This window comes from Balaenoptera ricei, chromosome 10 (assembly GCF_028023285.1).
Source record: "Balaenoptera ricei isolate mBalRic1 chromosome 10, mBalRic1.hap2, whole genome shotgun sequence".
In the NCBI taxonomy this organism is placed as follows: Eukaryota; Metazoa; Chordata; class Mammalia; order Artiodactyla; family Balaenopteridae; genus Balaenoptera; species Balaenoptera ricei.
In genome coordinates, this window is record NC_082648.1 from 39,748,586 (window position 1) to 39,765,549 (window position 16,964).

At 42.7% G+C, this 16,964-nt stretch overlaps 2 protein-coding genes across 6 annotated transcripts in view; one reads left to right on the top strand and one right to left on the bottom strand.

Moving 5' to 3' along the window:
* Positions 1-910: 910 nt before the first annotated feature.
* AMIGO2 (adhesion molecule with Ig like domain 2) lies at positions 911-4,225 on the bottom strand. Its single transcript, XM_059935733.1, has 2 exons — positions 3,778-4,225; positions 911-3,403 (listed from the first exon to the last, which is right to left on the bottom strand). The coding sequence occupies exon 2, from the start codon at positions 3,338-3,340 to the stop codon at positions 1,775-1,777; it is 1,566 nt and encodes a 521-aa protein (XP_059791716.1). The 5' UTR covers positions 3,341-3,403; positions 3,778-4,225; the 3' UTR covers positions 911-1,774.
* Positions 3,938-16,964, top strand: part of PCED1B (PC-esterase domain containing 1B) — a 144,790-nt gene continuing 131,763 nt past the window's right edge. For all 5 annotated transcript variants that reach the window (XR_009505349.1, XM_059935736.1, XM_059935734.1 and 2 more), the window contains exon 1: positions 3,938-4,032. The gene's annotated coding sequence lies outside the window, so the exon portion shown is untranslated. The remainder of the gene's footprint in view (positions 4,033-16,964) is intronic.

The following is a 16,964-nucleotide window of genomic DNA, read 5'->3' on the forward strand; positions in this document are numbered from 1 at the left end:
AAAACCTCCACTGCCAAAGTCAGTCTTCCCTCGTCATCTGGTTCTCCAGTTCTCCAAATATTTGTAACTGTTGCCTACTTCCATCTTTTAAAAGTTCTCTTCTCTTGGCCCCAGGGACAACACATGCCTGATTCATTCTCCTTTGCCATTTTCTGACCTCTCTTTTGTCTCTTTGGCTCCTTCTCCGTCCCCATCGTTAAAAATAACCGCTTTTTGACTCTTATCTTCGCCAGGAAGAATCCCGAAACTGAGCTCTCCTCGAAACCCTGTCACTAACTCACTGTGTGGCCTCAGACAACCCACAACCCTCTCTGGGTTTCATTTATCCCTGAGAAAGGAAAGGACCTGGACTTGATGATCCAAAATCATAGCCCCTCGGAGCTAGGCAGTGCTACGCTAGTCCGTCCCAATCCCATTCCTGTCCTCCATCAGCATATGGTACATTTTCAGAGAGCCAGTCCAAGTCTGTAATGGAGCTAAGACCACCAGGAAGTCATCAATTCCAGGGTAGAAGAAACCTTACACGTCACCTAGTCTGAAATCTTCATTTCATACCTGAGGAAACCTAGGTCAAGAGTGGGTACTCGACTACCTCACAGCAGGGATGGGAATAAGGAGGAGGTCTCCGGGGCTCTCACATGTTCCAAAATCAGAGCTTAAATATCTTCCAAACCTCGTTGAAATGTATAATGGTATCAGAGTAAAATGTGATATAGAAGGTATAAACTGGGTAGGACACTTTAGAGCCTTTTTCCCTCTTTAAAAAAAAAATAAACTCTGTACTATAACTCTAAGAAATCTGGAGAGGTATTTGCTATAGAGGGTGCTTAACACAAAAGTAGCAAAATCAGATCACATAAAACATCTTAGATGTATATTTTTAAATAGGCAAATAAAACAGAACATCAAGTCGCAGAACACATATATTTACAATAATTCAAATGTCCAAAGCACAATACAGTGGTATCTCTTTAACAGTTCATATAATTTAAGACATACATTCACACAAGCATATAAACAAATACTAGTCTCCTAGACCAAAGGTTGAAGAAGTTACTCAGACGTTCTGGCACTGACACCTACATATTTATGGCAACAAATAATGATGGCTTTAAACTTTCAGTAAGATCTTTTGCACAAAGATAGGAAATGTACAGAATGGGAAGAAGACAGTCAAACAAATGTACCTTGACTGTACTATTTATCTAACACCATATGGGATGCGGCACTGCTCAGTAAATTTGATCAGGATAGTCTATTTACTCTGGTCTGCAATGATGACATGAACCGAATTATTCCCAAATCTAACTTTACTTTGTGCTTTATAAATAATTGCTGCTTGGTTCGTCCTTCTACATCTTTTAAAAATGAACACAACACTTTTCTTTAACATAACTCAACTTTGGTCCCAATAAGTTAGTAAAATCTCTTTTTTAAGAATACTAATACTTGGAATTTATTTTTTCTTTCAAGAATCCTGAGTAAAAGAACAGTGTCAGTCATATCACCTCCAGGCCAGCTTTGAAATTATCAGTGGTGCTAAAGACTAAGATATTATCTAGAACTTAAACTCTGAAAAACAACCCCATCTTCCTCTGGCACAAACCTAAATGCTTTAGCACATTTCCTATTAACCAGGGAAAGAGACCCTTTGGTTGTATTTCAGAAAAACAAAACAACCCCATTTCTGTCCTGCTGTTTATTTCTGCAGACCACACACAAAGCTGAATATGAAGAGATTCAATCACTACATCATAAAAATACAGGCACAAAATTAAGTGGACGCCACAAAGGGTGTGTCTGAAAACACTGAATTGACTGAATCTGAGTCAGATTTCACCCTCGTGGACTTTAAGATGCCCTCAGCTATGACCGTTTCACTGGGAAAGAGCCTGACTTTCCCATTCTGCCCTGTCGCAGTATCCTTCAGGGGTTCCAAAAACACCACTCTTTTCCCGGCCCCTGCCTTCCGTTCATCGGCGGGGGCACTGCTTTCAGGGCCAGGAGTGAGAACAGATGCATGGGCATTGCTTTGGTTTAGCATATTTTTTCGTCTCTTGGGTTTACATTTGCAGGGACACGGTGTCAGATAGAGGTACAGAAGTACCAAAACAATGCTGGCCACACAGGCTGCAAGAGTGGTAAAAGCTGTGTTAAATGCCTCGTGAGCATGGGATCTGTTTACGGTGAAATTGCTCACGTTTATTGTGATATCCACAGTTTCATTTAACAGACGTGGCCGATTCATTGCAACACAGGAATACACTCCAGCATCCTCAAAACGAGGACTTTCTATAACCAGACTTCCATTGGGAAATACGTGAAAGTTTTCTATCTCTTTATCGGGCTCCAGCACTCTGTTATCTGGACCGACCCACATGAAATCGGTATTCACGTTACCAGTCTTGCTATCACAGTGGACAATCAGCCTTTCCCCCACTTGAGCCTCATGAATAAAGCCAAGGGCACGGAAGGAACCATTGATGATACTGTCAGAGCAGTTCATAAAGCTATCCTGCAGCAGAAGCACCTGATGGAAGTGCCTAGCGTCAGACCACAAGCAACAGGTATAATCATTCTTAAAATCCATCACTGAGCTGAAGTGCCTGCGATACCAAAAGATCAGCAACGAGTAAAGGGAACAGTCACAGACAAATGGGTTTCCATGAAGGTAGATGCCTCTCAGCTGCTTTCCTGGCACTAAATTTATATGATGCATCGGCAGGGAGGAGATCCGGTTATAAGAAACATCTAGAAACATCAGTTCTGCCAGCTTGAACCTTCCAACGTACAAATCCATGGGAAACTGCGTGAGAAAGTTTCCACTTAAGTAGAGTTTTTGCAGTTGGGAGAGCCCTCCAAACGCTGAAGGGTCGAGATAGGAAATGTGATTGTTGTAAAGCAGGAGCACTTCCAGAACCTTCAACTCTTGGAACACTGCACTTTTCACAGTCTTCAGCTTGTTGGATGATAAGTCAAGACACTTCAGATTTGGAGTGGTGGAAAAACTGTCCATAGAAATGCTCGTGATGTTGTTATGCCGAATAATGAGGGTGTTCAGCTTTACAAACGATACCGGAATCCACTCAGAATCCAGAAGCCCAATTCTGTTATAACTCAGATCCAGTCTCTTGATCAGTCTGAAAAGGTTCCCAGGCACCTTGGACAGGTTTTTGTTGGTGCAGCTGACGATGTCAGTGGCACAGATGCAAGCGGTGGGGCACACCCCGGAGGCCCCACGGCTCACCGTCACCGTGATCACCAACAAACACAGCAGTTTCCTGCAGCCCGGTCTGACAACTCCAGGCAGGGTGGGCAGTGCGTGTAAACGTAAAGACATTATGGTCGCCTCTAAGGCTCTTCCAGGCGCCTTTTCCACCAGCTCAGCCTCCCACCAGTGAACCTGGTAAACAATCAATATTTAAAGAGGGGTAAAAAAGCAAAGTTAACTAGCACTAGTTAACCCTTAAGAGTAACATCTGGCTTTCTTTCCAATAACTTTTGAAATGGAGGGGTTTTTTTTTTCACACTGGGGAGCCTATGTATCCTTTTTACCGTTGGATGCAATTTTCCCTGGGTTACTCCTGCTTACAGACATTTACAGTCCCATCCTATCAACACAACCGTCTCAATATCAGAAACTCAATTGTTTTTCAAGGTGCATCCTGCGTCGTTTTTTTTTTAACTCTCTCCAAGAGTCACAAAAATATACAAACGCATCTTATAAACAATTACACGGAAATACTTAGCAAGCCACCCGTCGAGAAAGCAACTCACAGAGCTGGCAAGCCTCACGGGCTCCGGGGATAGGCCGCCGACGGTGGTGTCTTCTGCAGGTCTGTGCGTCTGTCTGTCACTCCGGCATCTTACGAGTTCCTTTCCCTTTAGCTCCCGGCGGGCGGCAGCCTCTCGCTGGCTCGCAACTTTGGGGAGTTTCAGGCAGCCGCAGCGGCGGCAGCAACCCCGGGCGCAGGAAACGTCTCGGCCGGCTGCGGTTGCTTCTCCCCGGCTCTCTTCATTGCTCTGCTGAAGGTACCGCCTGGGCGCTCTGGCCGTCGCGTGCCCGCGCGCGGGGCGCCCTGCTCCCAGAGCCTGGTCCGAGGGGCGGAGGCGCGGGGAGCGGGTCGGACCCGGCCCCGCCTCTCCGCGCACGGGAGGCTGCAGGGCCCGGGTTCCTGGGCGGCGCCGGCCGGGTTTTATCCCCGCGCGCCCGGGGTCGGGTGCGGGGCGGGGAGACCGGTCCCGCCCCCGCACGTCCTCCCTCCAGCGGGAACCAGCTCCCGGGCTGCGGGCCGGGGGCGCGCGGCGCGGGGAGGGGGCGGCGGCGCAGCCAATCGGGGCAGCGGCCGGCGCCCCTTTCGCCCCCACCCGGCAGCTCCGCCGCCGCTTCCACCACCCTCCCCAGACTCCCGGGTCCCTAGAGAGCGGCCGCGCGGGCGGGGCGGGGGGTCGACACCTGAGGCCGGGGCTGGCGTCCGACCCGGGGTGAGGACTCGCTCGCGCACTCCTGCCAATCGCGTCCGCGAGCCCAGCCGGGGTCAGCAGGGTGATAGGGTTGGGGGAGGTTAAGGGACACGCCCAGCCCCGGAGGGACAGGTCGCACCCTTCAAGACCCACTTCGTCGCGGCAGCGCAGGTCGCCTCCCTCTCCCACCCAGTCCGCTGAGCTCCCCGACCTCTTTACGGCTTGCTTTGGGCGAAGGCCAAGGGGGCTCGCAAAGCGCTAAGTGCAGCAGGTTTTAAAGGTTTACAAAACAAACACAGACGCTGCCTTCCGTCTCCGCCGTCATTTGGGGTCGGGGGGGCGCAAAGAAATGGGGCACGTTCCCTCCGGTGCAACAGGATCTCTGCTAGGGGAAAGGAACCGGGAAAGCGCATAGGGGACACTCCGCACCTCCCTGGGAAATTTCTATCCCTTTCCTAACTCAGGAGGAAGCATCAGGGACAGGGATGGTCCCCCGTTCGCGAAGGAGAAGCTCAGGAAAGAAGGGCTGGAGCCGACCTTCCGCCTGGAAGGCAAAGATAAGAGTATTAAACTTAAAGAAAAAAAAAAAAAATCCCAGAGCCAGACTTTTTTTTTTTTTTTTCAAAATGTGTTCGCGCCGGACAAGGACTGATCTCAGACAGAAGGGGTGTCTTGCGCGGAGGTTCTTCATCCCTTCGCGAGAGGCAGGCTAGGAAAGTTGCAAGCAGGGTGGACAAGGCCAGGTGACAAGACCAGGCAAAATGAGGTGGGGGAAGGGGAGTGGAGCTGATGAGCTTTTAGATTAAAAATCCATTTTTGAAAAAAAAGAAAAATCCATTTTTGGTTGATTCCGAGATCAGTTTTTAACGATGGGATTTGACTGAGCCAACTGACCCATTTAGCCCTTATATCCGGATTAAAAGAACTAAATTACTGCCCTGACAAGAGATATTAACCAAAGCAGAAGGGAGGGGGACATTGAAAAGAGGACCAAATTGAGAACAACAGTTGGGGGCAGGGCACATAACTTGTAATATTACTTAAAAAATAGAAGCAATGATGTAGACAACCAACTGCCCCCCCCCCCACACGCACACCCACTTGCGGTACCGTGAATTTAGTGAGAGTTGTTCTCTACATTGTCCGTTAATGGATTCATGTGGTAGCACAGATCTGCTGGGCCAGCGCCAAATTTAAATAGAATTGTGTGCATCATTAATTTAGTTAGGCTTTTTGTGGAATGAATCTGAAATAGCACTGGTAAATTAAGATTTTTCAGGTGAGAGCAGCTTGATTCAGATTAGTTTCAGTTTTATGAAAAGTTGAAGTTTATCATAAGACTACAGCCTGAAATGCTTCAGGAACGCATTCCTTACAGCGAGCTCCCAGGGGAGAGGAAGAGGTTGAGATTTTCTAAAGTTTAGGCCACACTTCCTTGGGTTCTCAAAAAAACTTGGTCTCCAGGCCTTCATTTTTACAGTTAGAATGATTAACACAGAGAAATAGATTAAAATTACTCAGAGGTAAAAATTACTCAGAGGTATACTTTTTAAATGACTAATAAATGACCAGGTGTTTGCAGTATTTTACTAAGTAACTAACATCCTATTCAAAGGAAAACATGAACGTGGGAGAAAGACCTGTATTTAAAAGGAAAATAGTCTAAAAAGAAAAGTGACCTTCAGGGGCTTCCCTAGGGGCTTCCCTAGGGGCTTCCCTGGTGGTGCAATGGTTAAGAATCCGCCTGCCAATGCAGGGGTCACGGGTTTGAGCCCTAGTCTGGGAAGATCCCACATGCCGCGGAGCAGCTAAGCCCGTGCGCCACAACTACTGAGCCTGTGCTCTGGAGCCCTCAGGCCACAACTATGGAAGCCCGTGCGCCTTAGAGCCCGTGCTCCGCAACAAGGAGGTCACTGTAATGAGAAACCCACGCACCGCAACAGAGAGTAGCCCCCGCTCGCCACAACTAAAAGAAAGCCCTCGCGCAGCATCGAGGACCCAACACAGCCAAAAATAAAATTAATTAATTAATTTTTTTTAAGTGACTTTTCAAAAATGGAAACAGAATGGTAATGTTATGTTATTAGGGCTGAAGGCACATCTTAGAAATATTATGCAAAGATTACACAACCTAAATAAACTACATGCACTCAAATCCACAGGCAAGTTTATTTATCTATTTAGAGACCTGATTTTTGGGATTCTGCACATTTGCCAAGGGGAAAAGAGTTTTGAAAGGGATGGGTTTACTTGGCTTGGTGAAGAGAAAGCTAAGAGTTGACCATAATAATGGTATTAAGTTGAGACCTTACTTTGTGGAGGATAACTTTATATCTTTCTGGCATCCCTTCCCCTTCTTCTACCAGATCCACTCTTCTCACTCGAACGTATATTCCACAAGGGTAAAATGTTATGTCTTGGACACTGCTCTTTTCTTAGCTTCTAGAACCCTGCTTGACACTTGCTTGTCATTGAAGGAATTTTTGATGAATCAGCTGCTGAAGGGAGAACCTATTCTAGGCTCACCTGACCTGAATCTGCTCATTGCCCTCCTGCTCTTTATACTTCAAAAAGCCTTTCTGAAAAACAGAAGAGAGGAAAAGACGAGCCCTGCGAACATTATTTGAGTCCTGGATCCCACAGTGCCTGAAGGCCACTGCACAATTTTACTTCCTTTCTAATTACATTCTCCACCCCGCATCCTTTTTCTTTTTCTTCTTCTTCTTCTTCTCCCCCTCCCCTCCTCCTCCTCTTCCTCCTGCTCCTCCTTTGCTTAAATTACTTTGAGTTGTGTTGATGTCACTTGTGACTGAAAGAGTCCTAGTAAATATAATGATGGTAATAATAAATAAATATGTATTGGGCTATTATGTGCCAGATCTGAGCTCTGTGTTTTACATGCATTATTTTGTTTATGGCTCACCAAAACCCTGTGACATTGTATAATCCTATAACCCAGATGGTAAACAACTGTGTTCCAAATTATCTGAAAATGGAATGGGACAAAATTAGCTTGAAGTGCCACTTGAAGGATTTAGATTAAACAGAAGAGAGACGTTTTTGACAGGGTAGTTCCAGCCTGCAATGGGTTGCCAAGACAGATGGTTGAGTTGCCTTCTCAGGAGTTTAAAATAGGACACATAGATATTTCTCTGGTCTTTTCCACATGGCATAATCTATTGGTTTTTTTGACCATTCAGTAATGACTCCAACGGATAGGAGAAAGTGAATTGACACTTGATGTGATTCTGAATCTAGTGTGCTTAGGCATGTGTGGTCCTTTGAGTGTCTGGCTGGGATTGGAAGTAACTCCTGCCTGGGGGCAGGGATTTGACTAGATGAAATCCCAGGGCATTTTCTAGCCCTATGATTTCCAGAATTTCTCAGGTTGTAATCAAAGATGTAAGGAATTAGGTATATGAGACAAGAAATTGTTACAGCACTAGTTTGATGATTTGGAGTCATTTTTACTAATAATGAACACTTTAATAGCACTTTATATGCTATGAGGGGCTTTCACATTCTGTGTCTCATTTGATTCTAGCACGCCTCCTGTAATCAAGTGTAGTTGGGACACCAATCTAAAGTTGCCTCTTTTTTTAAAATTTTGTTTTATTCAAGTATAGTTGATTTACAATGTTGTGTTAATTTCTTCTGTACAGCAAAGTGATTCAGTTATACATATATATATACACTTTTTCTTTCTTTTCCGTTATGGTCTATCACAGGATATTGAATATAGCTCCCTGTGGTATACCGTAGGACCTTGTTGTGTATCCATTCTATATATAATATTGATAGCTTGCATCTGCTAACTCCAAACTCCCAGTCCATCCCTCCCCACCTCCCTCCCCTTTAGCAACCATAAATCTGTTCTCTATGTCTGTGAGTCTGTTTCTGTTTCACAGATAAGTTCTTTTGTGTCATATTTTAGATTCCACGTATAAATGATATCATATGGTGTTTTTCTTTCTCTTTCTGTCTTACTTCACTTAGTATGATAATATCTAGGTCCATCCATGTTGCTACAAATAGCGTTATTTCATTCTTTTTTATGGCTGAGTAATATTCCATTGTGTGTGTGTGTGTGTGTGTGTGTGTGTGTGTGTGTGTGTGTATGCCACATCTTCTTAAGCCAATCATCTGTTGATGGGGACTTGGGTTGCTTCCATATCTTGGCTATTGTAAATAGTGCTCCTATGAACACTGGGGTGCATGTATCTTTTTTTTTTTTAATAATTTTATTTATTTATCTTTGGCTGTGTTGGGTCTTTATTGCTGCATGCGGGCTTTCTCTACTTGTGGCGAGCAGGGGCTACTCTTCGTCGTGGTGCGCGGGCTTCTCATTGTGGTAGCTTCTCTTGTTGTGGAGCACAGGCTCTAGGCATGCAGGCTTCAGTAGTTGTGGCACGTGGGCTCAGTAGTTGTGGCACGCAGGCTCTAGAGCCAGGCTCAGTAGCTGTGGCTCACGGGCTTAGTTGCTCCGCGGCATGTGGGATCTTCCGGGACCAGGGCTCGAACCCGTGTACCCTGCATTGGCAGGCAGATTCTTAACCACTGTGCCACCAGGGAAGCCCGCATGTATCTTTTTGAATTATATTTTTCTCCAGATATATGCCCAAGAGTGGAATTGCTGGATCATATGGCAACTCTATTTTTAGTTTCTTAGGGAACCTTCATACTATTTTCCATAGTGGGTGCACCAATTTACATTCCAACCAACAGTGTAGAAGGGTTTCCTTTTCTCCACACCATCTTCAGCATTTATTATTTGTAGTCTTTTTGATGATGGCCATTCTGACCAGTGTGAGGTGGTACCTCCTTGTAGTTTTGATTTTCATTTCTCTAATAATTAGTGATGTTGAGCATCTTTTCATGTAAGTTGTCTCTTTTTTTAACCTTGGAACACATCGGGTGTTCTTCAGGGACAGCTCACAGGAGTATCTAGCTCTGCAGGAGCCTGATTGTTGCACGCAGAAGCTTTCTGCTGAGAGCCCACTCTGGGGGCAGCACTCTTGGTAGGGTTTTTGCAATGCGACTGCAGCCTAGGCCCGCAGAAAACATAACGTTGCTCACCAGCTCTGGAATTGCACTCCACTCCTGCAACAGACCTTTGACCTGTTCCAGCTGTTTTTTGTAAATTGCCCAAGATTTAAGGTAGAACCAGATCTCGAACCCAGTACTATGTCTCTGGCCATATGGAGACTTGAGCTCCAGCCCCTGTGCTCTCTTAACTCCAGGTGGCATGTGGCTGGATTCTTTGGAAGCTCCATAGGCTAGAAATGGGGCAGGGAGTGGAGACGGAGCATGCAAGAAGTACCCACATACCCTCCCCAGGGAGAGCCCACAGTGGGGCAACTCTTCAAGCAATCACCATTCACCCATCTGCTCTTTCTGTCTCCTGTCTTCATGGACACGGACTGGATAGGATCTTTGCTGTTGTTCTTTTTAATTTAGCTGAAATAAAATTCACGTAAACAAAATTCACTATTTTGACCATTTGAAAGTATACTCTTCAATGGTTAATGTCGTGCAACCATCGCCACGATCTAACTCCGGAATAATTTCATCACTTCCCGAAAGAAGCCCTGGACCCATTAAGCAGTCACTCCCAGTTCCCCTCCTCCCAGCCCCTGGCAACCACCAATTTACCTTCTGTCCCTATGGATTTGCTTATTCTGAACATTTCATATAAATGGAATCATACAAGATGTGACCTTTTGTGCCTGACTTCTTTCACTTAGCATAATGTTTTCAAGGTTTGGATGGGTTTTTTTGGCTAAAGGTTGTAGAACCAGTTGGGATCATCCCCTTGAAAGTCTTGCATAGTTGGGTTAGTTGCACTTGAGCTTAGACGTGGGGCATCTGCCCCTGCCGTTGTCAGCCTTGAGGCCGGAAGTCCCATTTGTCCAGAGTCTTCAATTATGAAAGTATCAAGCCCCTGTGTGATTATAGAAACCTAGCAGTCTTCTGAGCTAAAGACATCTAAGTTCTAGTCTTGGGCAAAACTGCTTTCATCTCTCCATAATACCCAAGAATCAGTTAAGGATATGACAATTAATGGTTTCTTAAATTCCTTTTAACTTCAAAAAATGAATCTGATTTTCTGATCACAACCTGTCTCCTGTTGCCCAGGCCCCAGGGAAGACAGACGATTAGAGCACAGGTACTAACCAGTTAGAGCCGATCTGGGTTTAGTTCCTTCCTCTGGGTCAGTTATCGTTGCACCGGGCAGACACAAACTCCTCCTCTTTCTCCCCAATGATGTCAGTCTCATGGCTGCTTCAGGAAAAGCAACTGAGGACAAGTTGTCTATAGTAGAGACATCACTTTAATTTATTAAGTATTCGATCATGAAGGGTCAGCATCATTTCTCAGAGGAAAAAAAAAAGTGTATCCTTAATGTGCAACAGGGATGTGGGTGAATAAATGACTGTGCATGCATCCGTCATTGTGCTATATTGTCATTAAAAATAATGTAGCAGAGAAATATCTGGTGACATAACAAAAAATTACCAAAAAATGCTCTTCCAATTTTTGTAAAAGAAAATACATATGTATATTAATTATATGTATGCATCAAAGATAATCTGAAAGAATATATACCTATCATAACAGTGGTTTTAAAATTTTTCTTCTCTTATCTGCATTTTCTATTTTTCTGCAATGCTTTTGTGATAAGAAAAATCACAGAGACAACTTATCATTGTTTAAAGTTACCGACAACTAAGTCACGTGCATCAGTGTTTCTTCTTTATTGTGATTATTACTTAATATTCAGCAACTCTAGTTTTAGAGAACAAACCCTCTTCTGGCTTCTCAGGCAGGAAGTGACTCTGATTTCCCCTGGTTTGAGATAATAATTGCTGTCCCCTCTTAGCACAACTGTCATTTATTTGGCAAATATTTTCTGAGCATCTGCTATGTTCCGGGCACTATTCTTTAGCCTGAGAACTTTAGCAATACACAAGGGCTACTGTAGCTCACAAGTCTTACTAGAATGAGGCACATATAATCACTCACATATTTCTTGTTGGCCAACTGTCCATATTCCCAGGTTTGCAACTCAACATCCTTGGTTGGGATCAACTCCCAGCAGTTGTGAATCCTTCCCTCTCACAAAACATTTTTAGACCAGCCTTTGTAAGGAGCATGGTCCCCTGCCCCATACCACCATTGGTTTTTCAATGAGAAACAACAAAAAAGTAACGACTAAAAACCTTTTTTCCTAATCCTAAAAGTACTATGCATTCCTTGTAGGGAAAGTGGAAGATACAGAAAAACTGTAAAGAATCAGAGAATGCCATTTATAATCTTACTGGTAAATTTATTTTTGCTGAAAGAATAAATCCATTGTTGTGAGGAAACTGAGAATGTTGCAAAAGGATGGTTTTCTCTTTGTCATAATTATGTAACAAGAGAAACAAGCAGACCTTTCTTTTCTTTCTTTTTTTTAAAAAAATACTCCGAATTCTCAGCCTTAGGAATGAAATAAGCAGATGACAATTTGCTTTATAAAATTCAGTCTTAAAGCCATGCGTCTAGCATTATGGTTCCATTTATGACTGGTCATAAATGGTAGGTGCTCTAATTTTCACTTTGCTTATTATTAGCCTGAAGGGATCGTCTATTTGAATTCTTAAATGCTGTTATATCTCTCAAAACTGGGGCTAATTTTCTCTCTGAAAAATACGGATAATTTGTAACAAACCCAGTTTAGAGAACTAGATGAAGCATTCAGACTCCAGTTTTATGTCCTTTAAAAAATATGATTTCCTGTAGCAGTAATTAATTTATCATACCTTTGTTAAGGTGATACTTGATTATTCAAGGAACTATCTGATTGGAAGCAATCATTATTTGCTAGTCAACATTTACACAAAATAGAGTAACGTAAAATTGGGAGAGAAAATAATAAACACTCTATTATATAACCAGCACTGTTGCAAATACTAATTCAATTATTTTCAGCAAATCCAAGGCCCTCTCTGGTGAATGCTCCGTGAGTAATTGACTCTGGAACTCTGACCTTTCAGTCTGTGCTCCTGAAAAGAAACATTGTATTCAAATGGGGGAAGGCAGAAGGACCTCTGGAAAGATCCAAGGAAGTGGGATTGATAATAAGACCCAACATTCATTCTCACCATCTGCCAGGCTTCTCATTTAATTCTTACAAGGGTCCTAAGAGATGGCCATTAACATCCCCATCTTCTAATGAGGGCAGTGGGGCTTAGTTGATTTATATAACTTGCCCAAGATTAGTGGTAGAACCATATCTGTCACCCAAGTCTGCCTCGCTCTGATCTCATGCTCAACCATTAACTCTAATGCTTCCCATTACGGAGTAGAAGGGTCAGCCATAATTTAAATTCCGTTCAGCAAATATTGTTAGTTCTGGCCACACTCCCAGACCCATGATATGGTTGCCCTCCTCTAGGAATTTGTAGTGTTATTAGAATAATTACAGGATATAAGACAGTATATAATTCAATTTCAAATTGGATATAACCAAGAGCTAAAATATTTGCAACAGAAAATATGTACTTTGGGCACTGAAAATTCCAATACAAGCAGAATTTTAGGTCTTACTCACTTTTTCTAATTTTAGGTCAACCATTTCTTGGTTGACCAAGTAGCTGATTCAACAGAGTGATTTGGATACAAATAAAAACATAATTCAGGAGAAACTATTTGAATAGTCAGAGATGAAAATGAACTCTCAGAATTAAGCAACAATAATATGAATCCTTCTGGCTCATTTTATCCACGGCATTCACAATGGAGAATTACAAGCAAGGAAAGTAGCATCTCTCTCCTGACATGTGCAAAGGGTCTGAAACATCCTCTAATTGTATGCCAAATGGCAATGTATTAAAAAAAAAAGGGCAATGTGGTAAAATTGAGCATTGAATAAAGAATCATATCTCTGGGTTCTGGCGCCAGAACTTACATTTACTAACTGTGTGACCTTAGGGAAGTTGACCTGGTCTTTCAGACTCTGAAGTCTCCCAATTGTGAAATGGAAATGCAGTACCCATGTAGGCTCTATGTGAGTTCACGAGGCTGATGGAGATGAGACATGTGAAAAGTGCTTTGGGAACTATAAAGCTGTAAAAGAGTGTTACAGTGAGTCCTGTTCATGTGTTGTTCAGCCTTATTGCCCTTGTGCCTTGGATGTGATCTGACACAGCACAGATGTTTAACAAATGTTTGTTGAACCTAATGGAACCAAAGCTAGGTTTGTGTACAAAATAAACAGATCTGGAGAGGTGATGTTTGTACTAATTATGTGGCTCCCCTGAGCCTGGCTGTACCAGAGCACAACAGGTCTTCATTTGGTCCTCGTTTGAAGAACCCGTTGTTCGCTCAGCCCTGCCTTACTCTCCATGGTACTCTCAGCTGCTGCAGATGGGAATGAGCCGCCAGTCTGCGTGCCTGGGCTGCCCAAAGCCCCAGGGGAATTGAAGCTGGCAGGTTGTGGGGAACATCCTGGCTGAAGACCTTTAGTTAGCAGAGATGACTGGCAATGTCAATACACACTGGAGGGTACCCAAAGGGGTTTTGAACTACAGGGAAAACCAAAATAAAAAAATAATAATAATCACTCTCTCTGGAGAGCAGTTTTGACATGCTGCTGCTTGCCTCTTGCACTGTGATAGAAATGCATGGTAGGAAACTAAGGAAGCTTTCCTTGGAAGCAGTTATGTAGAAGAGGTCAGGTGCCAATCTGAACAAGTTGCTGGAGGATGAGTCAGCTCACTGACATTTCCTACTTTACAGAAACAGCAGGATGATGGAAAAACATGCTATTGTGGCAGCTGTCCACATTTATCTCAATGTGGAATTTTTTATTTACTCAGTTATATTTATTAGAACTGTTGGACATCTGAACTCCTCTTTCCTAAATCTCCTTTGCTGGCACTGAGCACCTTAGTTCTATTTTCATAAGCAGAATAACAGTGACACAATGAGTATCAAATGTGTTTGTTTGCTTGTTTGTAGGGTGTGTCTGAGGGGGAAAGCTGGATGGTGGGCTCTCCAGATGGACTACCTTGAAAGCATCAACACAGCCCAGGTTGGCAGGTCCAAGCTTGATATTTTTGATGTCCCAGAGTCAATTTGTTGTGTGGAGAAAGATTTATAATATAAACCAAAAGAATACCTACCTGTGAATTTAAAGCAAAAATCAAGTGGATCAGAACTTGATATGGTCCTAATCATAGTTTCTGCCTATAAGAAAGCTTTGGGAAGCCAAGTTTATAATCACAAACAAATTTACTGAGTGCGAAATAGAAGAGAAGAGTAGTTAGTTTGATGAGTTTAATGATTAGTGGTATCAAGCATGACAAATCCATTGCCACAGGAGAGGTATGTCTGCCAACAAGTACACATATTCAGGTTGGCTGGACACGGCACTGTCATCCCTGGGCAGAATATGCCAAGCAGTTAATCAGTGAAATCTTAAATTACACAAGAAATACAATGACATCATGACTCTGCCCCAATCAGAAAATTACTCTTCCTATTAAAGATAATCTCTCCCTCTTTCTTCATCAGTACAGTAACAGAGTAGCAAAGGCAGAACAACAATAAATAAGGCAGAATGGTGATCAGAAGAGAGGCAGATGGACAAAGAACACAGAACTCATCAGAAAGAGTTCTCAGAAAGCTGCGGAGCTACCTGGAGAAAAAAGTCAGCCTCCAGAAATAATCCTGAGAAGCAGGCATTTTGCAGAACCTCAATAAAACATAATGGTAAATATGCATATTGAAAGTAAACTGAATAATTACATAAGCAGAAGTTGAGCTCTGTCCAACCATTTTGAAGGAAAAAAAAAATGTTCCGGCAAAGACAGTCATGAGATAAGAATCATGTAGCACGTACAGAAGAGGATTAACAAAACAAGGGCAAAGTCCCCCAAATCGAGGAACAGAACATTTGCCGGCACCCACTAGGTCCCATGTTCCCTTCCAGTCTCTAAATGCCCAAAGATAACCACTCTCATGACGGCTGGATTAGTTCTGCCTGTTCTGATACATTGTATACATGAAATATATACTCTTCTCGTCTGGCTTCTGTTGCTCAACTCTATGCTTGAGAGTTTCATCCATATTTTTGCATGTAGTAGTAGATTATTCTCACAGCTATGTAGTATTCCACTGTGTGACTATATCACTATTTAACCATTTTATTTTTGATGGACTTACGGGTAGTTTCCAATTTTTGCCTGTTACGAGTACTGTTGCCATGAACATTCTAATACATGTCTTTGGATAAACATCTGCACAAAATTCTATTGGGTATAACCTGGAAATGTGTTCACTGGATCACAGGTTATGCACATATGCAACTTTAGCAGTAACTGCCAGTTTTCCAAAGTGGTTATACCAAAGTATTCTCCCACAAGCGGTTTATGAGAATTCCTATTCCTCCACATCTTTATCAACACTTACTATTCTCCATCATTTTCATCTTAACCATTTTGGTGGGTAGGTCTTAATATTTCATTGTGCCTTTAATTTACATTTCCCTGATGACTAATAAACTCAGGGACAATTTTTCATATGTTTATTGGCCATTTACATATCCTCTTTTATAAGTCTTTTGCCCATTTTGTTGTTGAACTGTCCATCTTTATCTTATTGGTTTGTAGGAGCTTTCTAAGAATTCTGGATCTGTGTTTTTTATCATATATATTACCTAAGTGTGTATAAATTTATATGTTTAACATTTTATCCCACCCTGTAGGTTGCTGTTTTACTCACTCTGGGTGAACATAAGTTCTTAGTTTTAATATGGTCAAGTTTATTACAATTTTTTTCTTTTATTTTCCTTCTTTTTTATTTCTTATTTTAAAAAGCATTGCCTAGTCCAAGGTCATGAAAATGCTTCCCTCTAAAAGTTTTACTGTTTTATCTTTCAATTTATTTCTCCAATCCAATCTTGCTATGGTCTGAGTTCTCCAATCCATCTTGCTATGGTCTGAATATCTGTGTTCTGCCCCAAACTCATATGTTGAAATCTCAACCCCCAAGGTAATGGTATTAAGAGGTGCGGCATTGGGAGATGCTTAGGATCCAGAGAGATCCCTATCCTCTTTGCCATGTGAGGTCATAGCAACAAGACACCATCCATGAATGAGCTAGCAGGCCCTCACCAGACGCCAAAGTTTATGGTATTTTTGTTATAGCAGCCCGAACGGACTGACACACCTGGAATTGATTCTTGTGTGTAAAGTGAGGTAGAAGTCAATAGACATTTTTTTCCCCATATGGATATCCAATTGACCCAGCATAATTTTTTGAAAAGACCACCTTTTTCCTTTACTGAATTGCATGGTCATTTTGTCATAAATCATGTGATCATATGTGTGTGGGTCTGTTCCATTGGACAGTTATCTGGTCATGTACTAGTATCACACAGTTTAGCTTTATATTAATAGTTTCTGATATAGTATATATCCTTCACATTTGTTCTTTTCAAGAATACCTTGGCTATT